Raw genomic sequence first — 20,000 nt, forward strand, 5'->3', positions numbered from 1 at the left:
CGCTGATTGGTATTCAGGGGTTCAATCAGTAAAAACCCGGTGAGTGGCTGTTTTCAGACTTCTGTTCAGCAGCGTGTTGCGTCGGCTCTTACACGTCTAATTACTCTTCTGTTCGCTAATCGCAAATGAAAATAATAATTAGCATAAAACAAGAATTAATTTAAAGGCTAAGTAAGGAGAGTGAAGTGGTACTGCCTTAGGCTTACTGCATTAGCATTAGCATTAACATTAACGTTAACAAACAGCTCGTTAGTGATGTTAACAAGGTAATTAACACTCATATCCATTGATTTTTTTGTGTGTGTGTTTTTTGTTTTGTTTTGAACTCTGTAATTAACACAAGTCCATAAAATGAATTAATGACTGGGGGTTAACTAGCGGAGTTCATTCTCAGTATAAAATGATGCTAATTTATATCGAATGTTATTTTTATTCTTGGGTGAAATAAACGCTGGTTAAATGCAGGCTTCATTATTGTCGTTATCGTTTAAAAAAAAGCGTAATTAGTAATTAATCCGACAGCTATTGTGTTAAGAATGATTCGTTTGAAAAGATCGCTTGTTTTTAATTAACGGTTTTATTTCGTCGTGTTACTGTGTGCTGGAAACGAACGAACTTTATCTCCGTTACAGGAATTTTTTAAAGACGTTTTAAATTAAGGAGAAGAAACTGATCCAGACTCGAGCGGCTTCGTGTCGATCTGCGCGTTTTCACTCGGGCTGTAAAACAGGGTGACGATGTTAACCGTCGCTAATCGCTTGTTTTCTCTCTTCTTCGTTTTTCAGCAACAGCCCCTCGTCACTGCCCCCCAAACACCCCCTCCCCCCCTCCCCCGCTCCCCCCCTCCCTCTCTCCATCGCCGCTCTGTCGTCTCCTCATTACCCCCTTCGCTCCTCCTCTCATTTATCTCCCTTATCACGCCATCCGGCCATGTTCGCCCCCCCAGCCGCCCTCCCCCCTCCTCCTGCTTTACCCACCAACAGCCTGGTGGTCCCCGGACACCCGGCCGCCACGCCCTACCCAGGTAAGATCACCTGCACCGTCTCACACACACACACACACACTCACACTCACACTCCACTGATACACTCTCACTGTAACAGGGTTATAATTATATCTAAATCTCCATCAACTCCATCAACACTCAGGGCTAAAGATTAAATATTCAATCCGCAGAGTTCTAGATTTATTAACGAGGTTCTAGAGCTTGAATCTGGTTCCTCATTTTTGAAACCTATCGACTTTTGTGTCACTGTGACATCATGAGGGTTCTCAGCTGAAGAACTGGGTTAAAAGCCAGTTTTTAATTATAGCTTGTTATCACCGGGGTTCTAGAGTGGGACTCCGTGTCGCTGTGGTTCCAGAGCAGAGGCCTGATTGTTATTATAGCCATCGTTCTAGAATTGCCGTTTGGGTTCCGTATCATTTTGAAATTATCAGGGTTTGTAAATTAATGATCAGATTATTGGGTGTGCAGTGTATAACTGATCAGCTCCAGCGCTGGAACCTCAACGTTCCACTCACACAGGGTTCCACTCACTCAGGGTTCCACTCACTCAGCGTTCCACTCACTGTGGGTTCCAATCACTGTGGGTTCCACTCACTCAGGGTTCCACTCACTCAACGTTCCACTCACTCAGCGTTCCACTCACTCACGGTTCCACTCACACAGGGTTCCACTCACTCACGGTTCCACTCACTCACGGTTCCACTCACTCACGGTTCCACTCACTCACGGTTCCACTCACACAGCGTTCCACTCACTCAGCGTTCCACTCGCTCAACGTTCCACTCGCTCAGCGTTCCACTCACTCAGCATTCCACTCACTCAACGTTCCACTCACTCACGGTTCCACTCACTCACGGTTCCACTCACACAGGGTTCCACTCACTCAACGTTCCACTCACTCACGGTTCCACTCACACAGGGTTCCACTCACACAGGGTTCCACTCGCTCAGTGTTCCACTCACTCACGGTTCCACTCACACAGGGTTCCACTCACTCAACGTTCCACTCACTCACGGTTCCACTCACACAGGGTTCCACTCACTCAGCATTCCACTCGCTCAGCGTTCCACTCACTCACAGTTCCACTCACTCAGGGTTCCACTCACACAGCGTTCCACTCACTCAGTATTCCACTCACTCACGGTTCCACGCACTCAACGTTCCACTCACTCACGGTTCCACTCACTCAGTGTTCCACTCACACAGGGTTCCACTCACACAGCGTTCCACTCACTGTGGGTTCCACTCACTCAGGGTTCCACTCACTCACAGTTCCACTCACTCAGCATTCCACTCACTCACGGTTCCACTCACTCAACGTTCCACTCACTCAACGTTCCACTCACTCACAGTTCCACTCACTCAGCGTTCCACTCACTCACAGTTCCACTCACTCAAGGTTTCACTCACTCAGCGTTCCACTCACGGTTCCACTCACTCAACGTTCCACTCACTCACGGTTCCACTCACTCAACGTTCCAATCACTCTGGGTTCCACTCACTCAGGGTTCCACTCACTCAACGTTCCACTCACTCAACGTTCCACTCACTCACAGTTCCACTCACTCACGGTTCCACTCACTCAACGTTCCACTCACTCACAGTTCCACTCACTCAACGTTCCACTCACTCACGGTTCCACTCACTCAAGGTTTCACTCACTCAACGTTCCACTCACTCACGGTTCCACTCACTCAACGTTCCAATCACTCTGGGTTCCACTCACTCAGGGTTCCACTCACTCACAGTTCCACTCACTCAGCATTCCACTCACTCAGTGTTCCACTCACTCACGGTTCCACTCACTCAACGTTCCACTCACTGTGGGTTCCACTCACTGTGGGTTCCACTCACTCAGGGTTCCACTCACTCAGCGTTCCACTCACTCAGTGTTCCACTCACTCTGGGTTCCACTCACTGTGGGTTCCACTCACACAGGGTTCCACTCACTCAGCGTTCCATTCACTCAGCGTTCCACTCACTCAACGTTCCAATCACTCTGGGTTCCACTCACTCAGGGTTCCACTCACTCACAGTTCCACTCACTCAGCATTCCACTCACTCAGTGTTCCACTCACTCACGGTTCCACTCACTCAACGTTCCACTCACTGTGGGTTCCACTCACTCAGGGTTCCACTCACTCAGCGTTCCACTCACTCACTGTGGGTTCCACTCACTCAGGGTTCCACTCACTCAGCGTTCCATTCACACAGGGTTCCACTCACTCTGGTTTCCACTCACTCAGCGTTCCACTCACACAGGTTTCCACATTAAAGGCTGAACGAGGTTCCAGAACCTGAATCTGTGTCGTCAGCTTTGTGGCGTTATGACATCACGAGGCTTCATAATGAATTATCGCTGTCATTCTAGAGTTATTATTCTGGTTCTAGAATGGAACTCCGTGTCTTTTTTGAAATCGTTAGGGCTCATGGTTAAAAGATCAAATTGGGATCAAATCATAAACTCCACAGCTGGAACATCAGGGTTTAAATCTTCAGAGTTCTAGAATGATTAACTCTAGAGAACCTAGAACCTGATTCTGGTTCGTAATTTATGAAACAGAACTCTGCGTCATTGTGACATCACCAGGCTTCGTGATTAAAGATCAAACGCCTGTTTCGTTATCACTATCGTTAAAGTTCTAGAATTATCACTGGGGTTCTAGAGCGGAACTCTGCGTCATTGCGGTTAAATATCAGAGACCTGTTTTATTATCATTCACAGTCTGCAGTTCTGATTGGGGTTCTAGAACGGAATTCCATGTCACCGGGACACGCCACATCTTCAGGGTTTGGGTTCTAGAGCGGAACTCGCTGTCTCCTCATCAGGGCTCATGGTTAAAGATCAAAGTTTTATCATCACCATCATTCTAGAATTCTCTGTCTGGGGTTCTAGAGTGGGAACCTGGTGTCGTTGTGACATCATCGGGGTTTTTCTCATTAAAGATCTGCTGTATGTTGAACAAAACATTCTAAAGCTGCTGAAAATGAGAATAATAATAATAATAATAATAATAATAATAATAATAATAATAATATTTCTGTAGGATGAAAAGGAGACTTTTGTAGTTGTTTGAATGAAAGTGAAAATAGAAATGGTAGAAAATAGCTGAAGAGTGTTGGAGTAATGATTAAAGCGGAACGATGTGTTTAATGCGATGTGACGAGTTCCACGTGTCTGGAGAATGAAAAACAAGTGGCCACTTCTGTTCCAGTCCCTCGTTAGAGACGAGTAAATCTTTAACGCTTATCTCCAAAAAAAACCCGAGCGTCTTTCTCCCTCCCTCGCTGATGAAAACACTAATTAATGTTAATGAAACCTAATCAGTTGGAGAGGTAAAGTAGCAGATGTTCAAATTAGAGTGTTTACAAACCCTGACACAGGAACCGTTCCTTCTCATCCTCGCGCTTTCGGGCTTCGGTTGTGTCTGAACCCGAACCGGCGCTGCGAGGGCCGAAGAAACACACGCATCAAATTAACGTTCAATTAATGTGTGGAGATAAGAAACAGTGTTCGTTTAAACACTGAGTCATAATTAACATTTCCATCATTAATAACACCGAGTGAGTGCCGCTAGCAGCCCCGCCCTAAAGAGGAGTAAATACTGTTAAAAATAAAGAAGTTAAAATTAAAAATTGTGTTTAAAAAAAAAAACGACCTGGGGTTGGTTTTCCTGAAACATTCCTAACGCTGAATACTTCGTTATCTCTTTCGTAAGAATTCTGTTTAATTAATAAGTGTTTTGCTGAACTTCTTCATAACTAACGCAGTACGTAAAATGAACATTGTTCGTAAATTTACGAGTAACCTGCCCTGTTCGTTATCCGCTAAGTACTTTGTTATTCCGAGCTTGTGTGCAGTTCCACCTCAGAAAGACAGAGGGCGCTAATTTCTATACCAAACCCATTGCTTTTACTAGTGATAGCTGTACAAAAAGACGCTAACATTAACACAGTGTGGTTTTGTGAAGCGAACATGATTTGATCAGGTTTATTAAAAGCTTAAAGCTACCCGCTGTGCTACAATCGCACACGTTACGTAATCAGGTTAACAATATTAGCACTAACGTCCTTGTGAAGTTTAAGAACGTGATTGGATTGGCCAGTGGATCACACTCGCTCTGCGTACTTACTCACGCTAGCTGATCAGATTTCTGTAGAAATCATGTTTAATGAGTAACAATTTTTTTTTTACGTTACAATTTCTCTTAAATCTGACCAACACATATAGCGTAGCTGTTTCAAACAAAAACGTAATTTGTGTTTTTTTGTGGATTACGCTCGCATCTATTCTGCGCTTTTCATAAATCCTGTCTATTACAACTACTTACAACTTCGTTAAATCTCACTCGCAGTACAGATTCGTGCGTAACGTACGTACGTCCTTCTTAAACCGTTCGTCGTTCAGTAAGATTCATCGTTATCAGGAAACACACTCCTGATTAGACAGAAGCACAAACGCAGCCCAGAAATGCAAATATTCATGCTACTGAGGATGATTTTACAATTAATTAAATTAGAATAGTTTTTCTTCGTACAGTTGAGCTAACAATATGAAAACCGGCGATTCGAGAAATATTTCTAGTCATCGTTTTTATCATCATTATGTAGCTATTTTAAAGATATCACTTATTTATCAGTTACAAGAATTAACAATCATTTATTTATTTATTTGTTTATTTATTGATTTAAATTAATTTTAAAGATATCAAGTACATGTTAAATGTAATATCTGCTACTGAAAATGATACCGGGGCAGAACCACTGCAGAGGTTCTTCTGTGGTAAGTAATAATAATAATAATAATAATAATAATAAGTCGTGATGTTAAAACATCCTTTTTGGGGTTGATCGTTTAAAAGAAAAAGTGAAATAATGAGGTTTTGTTAAAAAGAAATATGACATTTTTAACCACAGTAATGAATTGGTAATAAAATAGCTACTAGAATAAAGAAGATAAATCCATATTGCACTGTTTTGTACAAATTTATTTCCACGATATTGACAGAAATATATTTTGAATATATCTTGAATATAATTGCGGTTTGTGTTAAGAAGCCGTTATTGTTATGGTTTGTGGTTAAAGGTGAGTAAATATTATTCCGTGGTGGAATTATGATTTATTATAAACCACACTTCAAGGTTAAAGGGTTTCTACAGACCAAAATCATTTATGCTATAATAATAATAATAATAATAATAATAGAAATAATAATAATAATGCTCCATATTACACACTTGATAATAATGTTAAAGGTGTCGTTCAGCCGAAACTGAAACGTCCGAAGCGTTCCCGTTATTCCAGATGGAGCTCCGAGGCTAATGAAGCTAACGTATAATGGAAGCTAATAGCCACCAGTGACATCACACCGTACAAATTATTTTCTAACTGGAGCACTACGCGACTCTCCGCTTTTAAATATTAAGCCACGCCCCCGCTTAAATCGATTGCTTTAGGCCACACCCCCTACCTGAATTTGATGCTGGTGTGGAGTGGCGCTAAACTCTGAGCCGATGAAGAAAGACCGTTTTCACTCTGAGGTCACACCTCTCGCATCGCTAGTGGGCGTGTCTTATCGTGAGTATTGTCTGTTGCTATGGTTACAGATGCAGATTGTGCTAAAATAACAATCCTGGACTTGAGAAAGCAGACTGAAGAGACGCGACTGACACGACACGGATGTAGTTCGTCCTGCTAAACTGGTGGCTATAAGCTTTCATTAGGTGTTAGCGACATTAGCCACATTTGGCGTAACGCTGTACGCGTTCGGCTTTCGGCGGAACTACTCCTTTAATAAGGTGTGTGTGTTTTCTGCTGAGGTGACTCTCGGTTCTCTCTTGTCTTCAGATACCAGCCTGTTGATATCATTCAACCAACCAATCATGTATTGCCAGCCTCATTCGGGGATTCTGATTGGCACATTGTCACATGCAACACTTTTACCTCGACCAATGAGCCCTCACGTAGAAAACCCTCACAGCTTGAATTGGAGAAACAGAGAAAGCCAGGTGACTATCCTCTTTCTCTTCTTTTTCCCGCCGTTTGGTTAAACTCACTGGCCGCCCGTGCTTTTTTTTTTCCTTTTTTGTCTTCCTTCCCCTCTCCTTTTGGTTTTTTTTTTTCTTTCTTTTTTTTGTTTTGTTTTGGTTTTTTTTTGGTTCCTCCCCCCCTCCCTCTTTCCGCTCTCCTTCTTTCTTCTCAGAGCATCATGACCTCCTCCGGCAGGAGCTGAACAACCGCTTCCTGGTTCAGAGTTCCGAGCGGGGTCGGGGGTCGGCGCCGGGGGCGACCGGCTCGCCGTTGTCCCAAATGTCGCTCCTGAGGGCGGAGTTTCACCAACACCAGCACATGCACCAGCATCAGCACACGCATCAGCACACCTTCACGCCTTTTCCCGCCATCATTGGGCCGCCCACTGCACCGCCCATGGTGCGTACCGCAGCCAGAAATGTGAGGATAAGTAACGAAAAACGACCAGATCAGACCGACCTCCTGCCCTTCACCACCACGCTGGGGTCTACACATCTCCCTACTCCCTACTCCCTACACCCTACACCCTATTCCCTTCATGCACCCTATGTAGCACACTAACCTAGGGAAGAAACACTATATAGTCCATGTAAACATCAGCGACGGTCTCCTGTGGGCGTGTCCCAATCCACACACACTATACACTATTCACTCTTCACCATCATCAGTTCTCTGTGGACGTGTCCCAAATCACACACGTTAACATTAGCCAGAAATCGTCACGCACGGACTTTAAGGAAATTAAAATAAAAGCACAAAAGCTAATAAGGTCCTTGCGTGCTAACGCCGTATTTCTGACTGTTTGCAGTTCACGCAGCGGACGTGTGTTATTGCTTTCGTATGACTCTAATGGTGATTTTTTGGCGTTTCCTGTTCGAAATTGGCGGTGACCTCATTGTTGATGAAAGTCGTGATATTAGCCAGTTATTTTGATAAAAGCTAATCGCTTCCATGTGCCGAGAGGCCATTAAGAGGGAAACGCCGGCAACTAGCCATCGGAAAACTTTATTCCTCCTCCCGAGGCATCGCATACCTCACGAAGCGCGCGTTTGTGTCTGTACACAGACGTTATTTACCAGATATGCGTTTTATCTAACACGAGCTAACGTGATAACATTCCTGATAGTATTTATATTCCATAGTCGTGAACGTCCTCGTCTTTACTGATAATGCTAAAACGCTAACACGGCTATCTGACAGGATTTCTCTGAGAATTTTTAATCATACTTGTAAAATTTCACAATTTTCACTGCTAATGTTCGCTAGGAAACGTGAACCAAGCTAACCTGACAGGATTTCTGACAGAACTTATGCCGTATTCACAAATTTTCGTCATTTTACTGACGATGTTAGCCATTTATATTCATAAAATGACATATATGTTCATTAATAATGCTAGCTTGCTAAGCTGTGCTAGTCTGATGGGATTCTGAGAGTTTTTTTTTTTTTTTACTATATTTATAAATGTATATATATTTATATCTGTAGCCTGCTAGCTAACATGAGCTAACCTGACAGGATTTTCTGAGAGGAATTATAAGTCAGAATTATAACATTAATATTCTGCACTGATAAACTAGATTTTTAGCTAACATGAGCTAACCTGACAGGATTTTCTTAGAGGAATTTTTTACTCATGTTCATAAATGCTCATGATCATCACTAGCTAACACTAGCTAGCAAATATTAGCCGTTTTGGAGAGGATTTTAAAGTGTTTATGAATCTTATTCCTAAATTTTCAGTGCTAATTTTAGCTAGCTAGCTAATATGAGCTAAACAGACAGGATTTTTAAGTTAAGTTAATATTCTACAGTGCTAAACTAGCATTCTTGCTAATATTAGCCATGCTGAGAGGATTTATTAACAAAAGCTCATCAGAAACACCACCACAAACATCTGGGGACACGTCCCAATCCACACATCGAACCCTGTGTAGGGTCCACACTTTTACAAACGCCTCACTCTCACTAGTCCACTCGGGCTGTGTCCTAAATTAACCCTTCTTTCCCTCCGCAGTGACCGGTCGCTAATCTTCCCTCCTCTTTTTCAGAGCTGATGTTGGCCTTGTGGTTTTCTCCCCCAGCTGAAACAGCAGCCGGCTCCCTCCCTCCGGCTAATCGCTTTAATTAATGAAGTTGTGTGTGTGTGTGTGTGTGTGCATGTGTGTGTGTGTGTGTGTGTTTGTTTTACGACTCGCCTGAGCAGCTGGCGTTCCACACGGAAACACGGAATACTCTTAATTGTTAAACGATGAAATATGGCGTCTTAATTATGGTCTTAATTAATGCAGACGGGGTGTAGTGGAGCTGTGTGTGGGTCAGAGAGTGTGTAACACACGCACACACACACACACACACACACGTACAGACGCACACACACTTTTAGAAATGACTAGCAAGAGTCGTGTGTGTGTTTCTTCTCTTTCTTTCTTGTCCTTTTTCAGACAGATCTTTCTCTTTCTTTCTTTCTTTCTCTCTCTCCTTCTCACTTTTGGCTGAAAAGGACTTTATTTTTTTGTCTTTTGTGGGTTTTTTTGTTGTTGTTTTTTTTTTTCTTTTTTAAATGTCTTTCTTATTTTTTTAATTCACTCTCCCAGTTTTTCCTGTTATTCTCTCTCGCTCTCTTTCTGTCTGTCTGTTCTTATCCTTTGTCTCACACTTTACTTCTCTTTCTGTCTCTTTCTCTTTCTTTATATTCTTTCTTTATTTCTGCCTTAGTCTGCTCTTCTTTCTATCTGTCTATTTCTACCTCTCTCTCTCTCTCTCTCTCTCTCTCTTACGCTTTCTTTAACTTTTTCTTTTTCTTTCTCTTTCTCCTTCTCACACTTGGGCTAATGGGGCAGAACTGGACTTGTGTGTCCTTCACATGTGTGTGTGTGTGTGTGTGTGTGTGTGTGTGAGTTAAAGGGGAATTAAAACACACACAGGTCTGATTCAGACTTGGGCTGTGTCCCAAACGCAGTATGTGGTTTAAATACGTGTTTATTAAAGCAATCAAGGAACTAATTAGTGCTGGATAATTGCTTAATTAGCAGTTAGCATGTGAGATTAGCACACGAGGACACGTGTGACCTCCAGCTCGCTGTTCCAGATAACACAGCCTTGCACTTTACACGTTTACATTTATAAGCCGCAGTGCATTCTGGGTAATACACACAGCCTTAAGATGGCCGACGCGCTAATAAGAGCACAAAAAGACATCAGAGTTTGGGACAGAACCTTAAAATGGCTGACGTTCTGGTCTAACAGCTAGTGATGAACACTAACATTTGGGACAAAGCCAGCACATCAACACTAAATACACTAAGTAGTGTGGAGTTTTGTTATTTGGGACAGAGCCATAATAATGGCCGATGTTCTTAAAGTTGGCCGAGAACCTTGTAAGAACACTACCTAGGGAAAAAAAGTTAGTGTTTGGAACACAGCCGTAAAACAATCTAGTACGAACACTAATGAGACATAAACTGTAGCATGTGATTTGGGACAGAGCCTAAAGTAGAACGCCGTTCCTGTGTAAACATTAATCAGAAATAAGTTCTAGTGTTTGGAACGGAGCCTTAAAATGAACACTAACTAGTAAACAATATTTGGGACAGAACCTAAAAATGGAAGATGAACAAGAAGTAAGTTCTGGAGCTTAAAATAGGTGAAGTTCTCGTAAGAGCCCTAAGTAGTGAAAAACTTTTTATTTGGATCAGAACCCCAGAATAGCCAGTGAGTGTTCTAGCTGTAGTGGAACTGGAAATAGTTCTGGATGTTCTAGTAAGGGCAGTAGCTAGGCGTAAATATTTGGATTTGGGACAGAGCCTAAAGAAGAACTAAAGAAGTTCTAGTGTTTGGAACGGAGCCTTAAAATGGGTCACTTTCTAGTCGGAACACTAACTAGGTGTAAATGATGTATGATTTGGGACAGAACCCGTTAAAAGTTTGTCGTGTTTCAGTCAGAGCCTCAGGTTTGACGCCATAAAGCAAGCGCCACATGACTGCGTTTGGGACGGAGCGCTTTGTTCTCCGTGCGGCTGTAGCGAGGTGACATCACTCTCGACCCCGCGCTCAGGACACCGGCGTTATTTTCCCAGTGTTTTTCCAGCGGACCGTATCGGAGCGTTTGATTCGCCGTGATTACACAAGAGCGGCGTTATCTGCGCGCTCTGTTTGTGCGGACGGAGTGTTTGATGTGCCGCCGGCCGGCTGCTTCGCTGTGTAATTGTGTAATTGTTTGAGCGAGCGAGTGAAATTCGTTCGCTAAGCTTCGTCTGGTTCTCATTGTGCTGCGTAAACACGCCGCTTCCTCCTCGGCCGCTACGCAGCGCTTTCATCTCCTGTTTGGTCACACATGCTTTCCATTTCAACACGATTTGTAGTGCTGATGTGTTTTTTATTTCTCCCCCCCCCCCTCTCTCTCTCTCTCTCTGTCCGTCTCTTCTCTCTCTCTCTATCTCTGTCTCCCCCCCCTCTCTCTCTCTCTCTCTGTCCGTCTCTTCTCTCTCTCTCTGTCCGTCTCTTCTCTCTCTCTCTCTCTCTCTGTCCGTCTCTTCTCTCTATCTCTGTCCGTCTCTTCTCTCTCTCTCTCCCCCCCTGTCTGTCTCTTCTCTCTCTCTATCTCTCTCTCTCTCTCTCCCCCTGTCTGTCTCTTCTCTCTCTCTCTCTCTCTCTGTCTGTCTCTTCTCTCTCTCTATCTCTCTCTCTCTCTCTCTGTCTGTCTCTTCTCTCTCTCTATCTCTCTCTCTCCCCCTGTCTGTCTCTTCTCTCTCTCTCTCTCTCTCTCTCTCTGTCTGTCTCTTCTCTCTCTCTATCTCTCTCTCTCCCCCCCTCTCTCTCTCTGTCCATCTCTTCTCTCTCTCTCTCTCTCTCTCTCTCCCCCCCTCTCTCTCTCTGTCCATCTCTTCTCTCTCTCTCTCTCTCTCTCCCCCCCTCTCTCTCTCTGTCCATCTCTTCTCTCTCTCTCTCTCTCTCTCTCTCTCTCCCCCCCCTCTCTCTCTCTCTCTGTCCGTCTCTTCTCTCTCTCTCTCTCTCTCTCTCTCTCTCTCCCCCCTCTCTCTCTCTCTGTTTGTCTCTTCTCTCTCTCTCTCTCTCTCTCTCCCCTGTCTGTCTCTTCTCTCTCTCTCTCTCTCTCTCTCTCTCTCTGTCCGTCTCTTCTCTATCTCTCTCTCTCTCTGTCTCTCTCTCTCTCTCTCTCTCTCTCTGTCTCTTCTCTCTCTCTCTCTCTCTCTCTCTCTCTGTCCGTCTCTTCTCTCTCTCTCTCTCTCCTCCTCTCTTTCTCTAACTCTCTCTCTCCCTGTCTTTCTATCTGTCTCTTTTTCCCCTCTCTCTCTCCCCCTCTCTCTCTCTCTCTCTCTCTCCTCTTACAGTTTGACAAGTACGCTCCGAAGCTGGACAATCCCTTCTTAAGGCAGTCGAGTGTAAGTGTGAAAGGAGGATTTCAGCACAGCAGCTTTACAGATTATGGATCATGCAGCAGAACTGATCTGTACAGGAGCCTTAAATACACACAACATTCGCATGTTTTATTGACTCTCATGTTTCTGTCCGAGAGAGCAGGATTAGTTTCTTCAAATCAGAAGGATTTTATGAAAGTAACATGAAACATTTCTTCAAGATAATGAAAAGTTTTCCAGACATATAATTATATCATTAATAAATAACGACGTCATTAAACCGAGATTTTACGAATACGAAACTTTTCTAAAAATCCCGAGATAACGAATTCAGTTTCTGAACATCTGGATAGGATGGAGCGTGTGTTCTGAGGTAACGGATCGTTTTCTCAAGTTTCAGAAACATTTTCCTGAGACGACGGGATCTTGAGATAGCGAAATGTTTTCCTGAGATAATTGTTTAAAGAAGTTTGATAGAATAAAATTCTGACAGAATAAGTTTTTTTAAATCTTAATATAACAAAATAAAATCTTACTATAAGGAAGTGTTATACATTTATACTGATATACATTTGTGCGTCTGTGAACATAATTTATCAATGTTTTACTCAAGACTGCATTTCTAAAGATTCCGATATAACAAGATGTTGTTTTCTTGGGGTAATTTTCTACGAAAATGTGGGCGGAGTCACGCTGCACGCATCAAAAGAAAAAAATTAACTTAGCCAACTTTCTGTAATATGAAATTATGTAACAGCAGCAGAACTTTTTTAAAATATCAGTTTATTTTCATTTTACGTTAACGTTAGCTACGCACATCACGAACACTTTAGCTAGCTAGCTAACTCAGCTAACGTTATGTAGCTAACTAACACCACTTAGCAGTTAACAGCTGGTTTATTAAGTGTGTATAACGTGTAGTGTAATTATGTAATGAACACAGATCCCCTTTATCTAACTCATTAAAAACATCTCAGGTTTATCGTTGTTATTATTATCGGCGCTTTATAGCGGTCAACGTTCTCGTAAGAACTCTGATAGACGTGTGTGTTGTGGTGTTTAAAGTCGGTGAGTGTATTTTAATTCTCTGTGTGTTTGTGTTGTGTAGTTTTTCTCCTCGTATCCTCCAGCGATGCCGGGAATGCCTCCTCTCCTCCCTCACCCCGGTCCCTTCAGCTCCCTACAAGGAGCCTTTCAACCAAAGGTCAGGATCCGGAACCTCACCGCCACTTACTATTATTATTATTATTATTATTATTATTATTATTAGTTAATAATTTTTTTTTTATTCACTTGTGTAAATTGTAAAATCTTCATATATGATGTGATGATTTAGCCGTTCAGTTTGTACGATGCTAAGCTGCTAACTTCTCTAACTGGTTAGCTACTGTAGTCATGTGATCAATATTTTTAGATAAAGTTTAGTAGGAAAGTTAGTGAAATATATTAATTTTAAAAAACTAAATACACTTTCTGAATATTTGAGGTATTTACATTGATGTTTAAGAATGAAAAAAATTGATGAAACTCCAAAACTGATTTATAAATAATTAATTTATTTTAAGAAGTCTTTTTAAAATGATTTATTGTTTTTTTTTCAGGCCTCAAACCCCATCGATGTAGCAGCGAGACCAGGAGCAGTTCCTCACACTCTCCTACAGAAAGATCCACGGGTCAGCCAATCAGAACACACCACACTGCTCTCAGCCAATCAGAACACACCACACTGCTCTCAGCCAATCAGAACACACCACACTGCTCTCAGCCAATCAGAACACACCACACTGCTCTCAGCCAGTCAGAACACACCACACTGCTCTCAGCCAATCAGAACACACCACACTGCTCTCAGCCAATCAGAACACACCACACTGCTCTCAGCCAATCAGAACACACCATACTACTCTCAGCCAATCAGAACACACCACACTGCTCTCAGCCAATCAGAACACACCACACTGCTCTCAGCCAATCAGAACACACCACACTACTCTCAGCCAATCAGAACACACCACACTGCTCTCAGCCAGTCAGAACACACCACACTACTCTCAGCCAATCAGAACACACCACACTACTCTCAGCCAATCAGAACACACCACACTGCTCTCAGCGTATCAGAACACACCACACTACTCTCAGCCAATCAGAACACACCACGCTGCTCTCAGCCAATCAGAACACACCACACTGCTCTCAGCCAATCAGAACACACCACACTACACTCAGCCAGTCAGAACACACCACACTACACTCAGCCAATCAGAACACACCACACTGCTCTCAGCGTATCAGAACACACCACACTGCTCTCAGCCAATCAGAACACACCACACTGCTCTCAGCCAATCAGAACACACCACACTGCTCTCAGCCAATCAGAACACACCACACTGCTCTCAGCCAATCAGAACACACCACGCTGCTCTCAGCCAATCAGAACACACCATACTGCTCTCAGCCAATCAGAACATACCACACTGCTCTCAGCCAATCAGAACACACCACACTGCTCTCAGCCAATCAGAACACACCACACTGCTCTCAGCCAATCAGAACACACCACACTGCTCTCAGCCAATCAGAACATACCACACTACTCTCAGCCAATCAGAACACACCACACTACACTCAGCCAATCAGAACACACCACACTACTCTCAGCCAATCAGAACACACCACACTACACTCAGCCAATCAGAACACACCACGCTGCTCTCAGCCAATCAGAACACACCACGCTGCTCTCAGCCAATCAGAACACACCACACTACACTCAGCCAATCAGAACACACAGCACTGCTCTCAGCCAATCAGAACACACCACACTGCTCTCAGCCAATCAGAACACACCACACTGCTCTCAGCCAATCAGAACACACCACGCTGCTCTCAGCCAATCAGAACACACCACACTGCTCTCAGCCAATCAGAACACACCACACTGCTCTCAGCCAATCAGAACACACCACACTACACTCAGCCAATCAGAACACACCACACTACTCTCAGCCAATCAGAACACACCACACTACACTCAGCCAATCAGAACACACCACGCTGCTCTCAGCCAATCAGAACACACAGCACTGCTCTCAGCCAATCAGAACACACTGTACTGGACTGTTATTTTGATTGACAGTTGTGTTTTCTCTGCAGCTATCTGACCCTTTCAGGACCTCAGTGAGGGTGAGTCTGTAGTTTTACATTAGAGAGATTATATTAGTGTTTAATGTTTATTACTATAAAGCAGTAAATAGTAAAGTGTAATTAACATTCATGTATATAATTATAAACGTAGCACAGCGTGTAATAAAGTTTATAACACGCTTATTTACGGGGTGTTTTACAGAAGCCGGGTAAATGGTGCGCAGTTCACGTGCAGATCGCCTGGCAGATCTACCACCATCAACAGAAGATGAAGGTAAACAAACAAACAAACAAACATGAGCTGTTTACACTTAAACAAATGTTACTAAAGTTCTACAATTAACATGACAGTAATTAGAATTTGTCTTTAAGAAGTCTTTAACCCCGCCCACCAGAGCGACTCTTTATCACACTAACCCCGCCCACCAGAGTGACGCTTTATCACACTAACCCCGCCCACCTGAGTGACTCTTTATCACGCTAACCCCGCCCACAAGAGCGACTCTTTATCACACTAACCCCGCCCACCAGAGCAACTCTTTATCACACTAACCCCGCCCACCTGAGTGACGCTTTATCACACTTACCCCGCCCACAAGAGCGACTCTTTATCACGCTAACCCCGCCCACCAGAGCAACTCTTTATCACACTAACCCCGCCCACCAGAGTGACGCTTTATCACACTAACCCCGCCCACCAGAGTGACTCTTTATCACACTAACCCCGCCCACCAGAGTGACGCTTTATCACACTCACCCCGCCCACCAGTGTGACTCTTTATCACACTAACCCCGCCCACCAGAGTGACGCTTTATCACACTAACCCCGCCCACCAGTGTGACGCTTTATCACACTAACCCCGCCCACAAGAGCGACTCTTTATCACACTAACCCCGCCCACCAGAGTGACGCTTTATCACACTAACCCCGCCCACCAGAGCGACTCTTTATCACACTAACCCCGCCCACCAGAGTGACGCTTTATCACACTAACCCCGCCCACCAGAGTGACGCTTTATCACACTTACCCCGCCCACCAGAGTGACGCTTTATCACACTTACCCCGCCCACAAGAGCGACTCTTTATCACACTAACCCCGTCCACCAGAGCGACTCTTTATCACACTAACCCCGCCCACCAGAGCGACTCTTTATCACACTAACCCCGCCCACCAGAGTGACGCTTTATCACACTAACCCCGCCCACCAGAGTGACGCTTTATCACACTTACCCCGCCCACAAGAGCGACTCTTTATCACACTAACCCCGCCCACCAGAGCGACTCTTTATCACACTAACCCCGCCCACCAGAGTGACTCTTTATCACACTAACCCCGCCCACCAGAGTGACACTTTATCACACTTACCCCGCCCACAAGAGCGACTCTTTATCACACTAACCCCGTCCACCAGAGCGACTCTTTATCACACTAACCCCGCCCACCAGAGCGACTCTTTATCACACTAACCCCGCCCACCAGAGTGACGCTTTATCACACTAACCCCGCCCACCAGAGTGACGCTTTATCACACTTACCCCGCCCACAAGAGCGACTCTTTATCACACTAACCCCGCCCACCAGAGTGACGCTTTATCACACTTACCCCGCCCACAAGAGCGACTCTTTATCACACTAACCCCATCCACCAGAGCGACTCTTTATCACACTAACCCCGCCCACCAGAGCGACTCTTTATCACACTAACCCCGCCCACAAGAGCGACGCTTTCTATCACACTAACCCCGCCCACAAGAGCGACGCTTTCTATCACACTAACCCCGCCCACAAGAGCGACTCTTTATCACACTAACCCCGCCCACCAGAGCGACGCTTTCTATCACACTAACCCCGCCCACAAGAGCGACGCTTTCTATCACACTAACCCCACCCACAAGAGCGAAGCTTTCTATCACACTAACCCCGCCCACAAGAGCGACGCTTTATCACGCTAACCCCGCCCACCTGAGTGACGCTTTATCACGCTAACCCCGCCCACCTGAGTGACGCTTTATCACGCTAACCCCGCCCACCAGAGTGACGCTTTATCAAGCTAACCCCGCCCACCAGAGCGACGCTTTATATCACGCTAACCCCGCCCACCATAGCGACGCTTTCTACACACAAACCACGCCCACCAAACTGACCCTATCACACTAATCCAATTACTAATTACTAATAATTAATTCATTATTATAATGTTATTACAGCTATAAGCTTGTAACCTGCCTCCACCCTAACCCCTCTCATTATAACCCCGCCCACTCTAACCCCACTCATTATAACCCTGCCCACTCTAACCCCGCCCACTCTAACCCCACCCGCACTCTAAATTTAATCTTTCATAAGCAGCTATTACTTTTCTTATTATGTTTACATTTATTGCTATTACTACTAATTAATTCATTCTTCTTAATCTTATTAAAGCTACAAGCTCTAACTCCGCCCCCCTACTTAACCCCGCCCCCTTTTATTTTACTCCTCACTATCAGAACTTTATGTATGACTTGCTTGAGGAGTGTGATTTCTTACGCATGTGTTAGTGGATGTTTAATAATTCATGGTTTATGACATCACAGTATTGTATTAAACACGGACGAGATGTTTATCTGGCGTTTCAGTGAGAAATAAACAGATGACTTTTACGAGATGGAAGATGAAGTTGTGAAAATGTTTTTATTTGGAGATTGAGGTGCTGATGTGTGGTTTATTTTCTCCTTCGTGGTGCAGCAGATGCAGTTGGATCCTCATAAACTGGATATAACCGGTAAACTGGACCTGTTCAGCAGACCTCCTGCTCCGGGCGTGTTCCCCGGGTTTCCCTATCCTCACGACCTCGCCAGACCTCTCTTCCCATCTACAGGTGTGTGTTTCACAGCCTGCACTCTGATTGGTCGTCAGGTGTTGATTAGTTTTCTATAACAGCAGCTCTGACAGTAGCGCAGGTTTATATTAATGCACTCGTTATCGTTTCTATAGCAACAGCTCGTTCACAGGGACGTGTACAGCAGACGCTCCACATTAAAACGTGTCAATATTTTGTGAGGAGAAATGTGTTTATGTAACATGTATGGAAGGAGTCTCCAGTGTCAGCGCTTTGTAACAGTCAGAGGTGAAGCTGGAACTTTAAGTTTTCCGACGTCTTCAGGACAGAGGAGTTTACGCTTCTTTGCGGTTTCTCAGTAACGTGCGGAACAAGCTGCGATTATTTTATTTTATTAACTTCAAGCGAGAGAGAAATGAAATCTACGTTTTGTTTGTTCAAATTAGTGTGAATTAGTCGTGTTTCGTACGCAGAAGAAAGTGAATAAAATTAAATCAAATGGATTAAAATTCACACTTGTACAAACCCTCATCGTCACTGAACTCCTGATTAATGTTGGAATTTTGTTTAGAAAGCAGCAACTCAGCAGTGTGTGTGTGTGTGTGTGTGTGTATAAACAAACAATCAAAACAACGGCAACAATTTCTGTAGTTAAAAGGACACAATCCCATCACGCCCTACTCACACCACCATCATCTTCATCATCATCACCATCATTATCATCGTCATCATCGTCATCATCATTATTATCATCATTATTCTCATAATCTTCATCATCACCATCACCACCATCATCATCATCATCGTCATCCTGATTATCATCTTCTTCTTCATCATCATCATCATCATCATCGTCATCCTGATTATCATCATATTCATCATCTTCATCACCATCATCTTCATCATCACCATCATCACCATCATCTTTATCATCATTGTCATCCTGATTATCATCATCATTATCCTCATAATCTTCATCATCATCATCACCATCATCATCGTGTATAGAATTGAGCTCTGTGTCGTAAAATAGCACACTGTTAATTGTTGTAGCTGTCAGCGTGTCCCGTCTGTGCGTTGCCGTAGAAACAGTTCAGGTTATCGCCCCCTGCAGGTGTAATGCGTTGTTTGTGCGTTGCTGTGTGGGAGATGAGGTTTGGGAAGCTGCGCTCGTGTGTTGGTTTGATAAGAGAATTTGTTTTATAGTGTGAAAGGAGCGTCGCTTCGTATCTGCCGATGTTTTGACCTTGTTTATATTCATCCCTCCAGCACAGAGTACACATTATTCACAACATCGCCGCCATCTTTCCTCGCTAATAAATCTGAATCTCGTGTCTCGCCTCATTGTTTCGCCCCGCCGGCGAGGTGATGTGCGTGCTGTTATCTCCATCGTCACTCCATCGCCGTGAATATAAATGTCTCCACCTGAGCTAATTGACGGCAGGTCCTTGGTTGAAGGGCGACGGGAATCCGAGTGGCCTTTAGCACGTAATTATCTGCTATTGTGTCCCAAAACAAGCCTGTAATTGCCTCTTTCATTAATGAATCACACACACGGCTCGGCGTGCAGACGAGGGGCAGCCCCCTTTCTCCGCTTATTCTAATG

At 44.1% G+C, this 20,000-nt stretch overlaps 1 protein-coding gene across 7 annotated transcripts in view; it reads left to right on the forward strand.

The window, feature by feature from the left end:
- Nucleotides 1-20,000, forward strand: part of fbrsl1 (fibrosin-like 1) — a 298,676-nt gene that overhangs the window by 269,001 nt on the left and 9,675 nt on the right. For 5 of the 7 annotated variants that reach the window (XM_034298924.2, XM_034298927.2, XM_034298930.2 and 2 more), the window contains 8 exons: nt 786-1,024; nt 7,214-7,461; nt 12,393-12,443; nt 13,528-13,623; nt 14,021-14,092; nt 15,579-15,608; nt 15,772-15,843; nt 18,301-18,433. In XM_034298924.2, coding sequence (XP_034154815.2) covers nt 786-1,024; nt 7,214-7,461; nt 12,393-12,443; nt 13,528-13,623; nt 14,021-14,092; nt 15,579-15,608; nt 15,772-15,843; nt 18,301-18,433 — 941 coding nt within the window. Of the gene's footprint in view, nt 1-785; nt 1,025-6,858; nt 7,020-7,213; nt 7,462-12,392; nt 12,444-13,527; nt 13,624-14,020; nt 14,093-15,578; nt 15,609-15,771; nt 15,844-18,300; nt 18,434-20,000 lie in introns of all 7 variants that reach the window. The other 2 variants (XM_034298928.2, XM_034298929.2) reach the window with 2 other exon arrangements.

The sequence above is a fragment of the Pangasianodon hypophthalmus genome, chromosome 24 (genome assembly GCF_027358585.1).
Source record: "Pangasianodon hypophthalmus isolate fPanHyp1 chromosome 24, fPanHyp1.pri, whole genome shotgun sequence".
Classification (NCBI taxonomy): Eukaryota; Metazoa; Chordata; class Actinopteri; order Siluriformes; family Pangasiidae; genus Pangasianodon; species Pangasianodon hypophthalmus.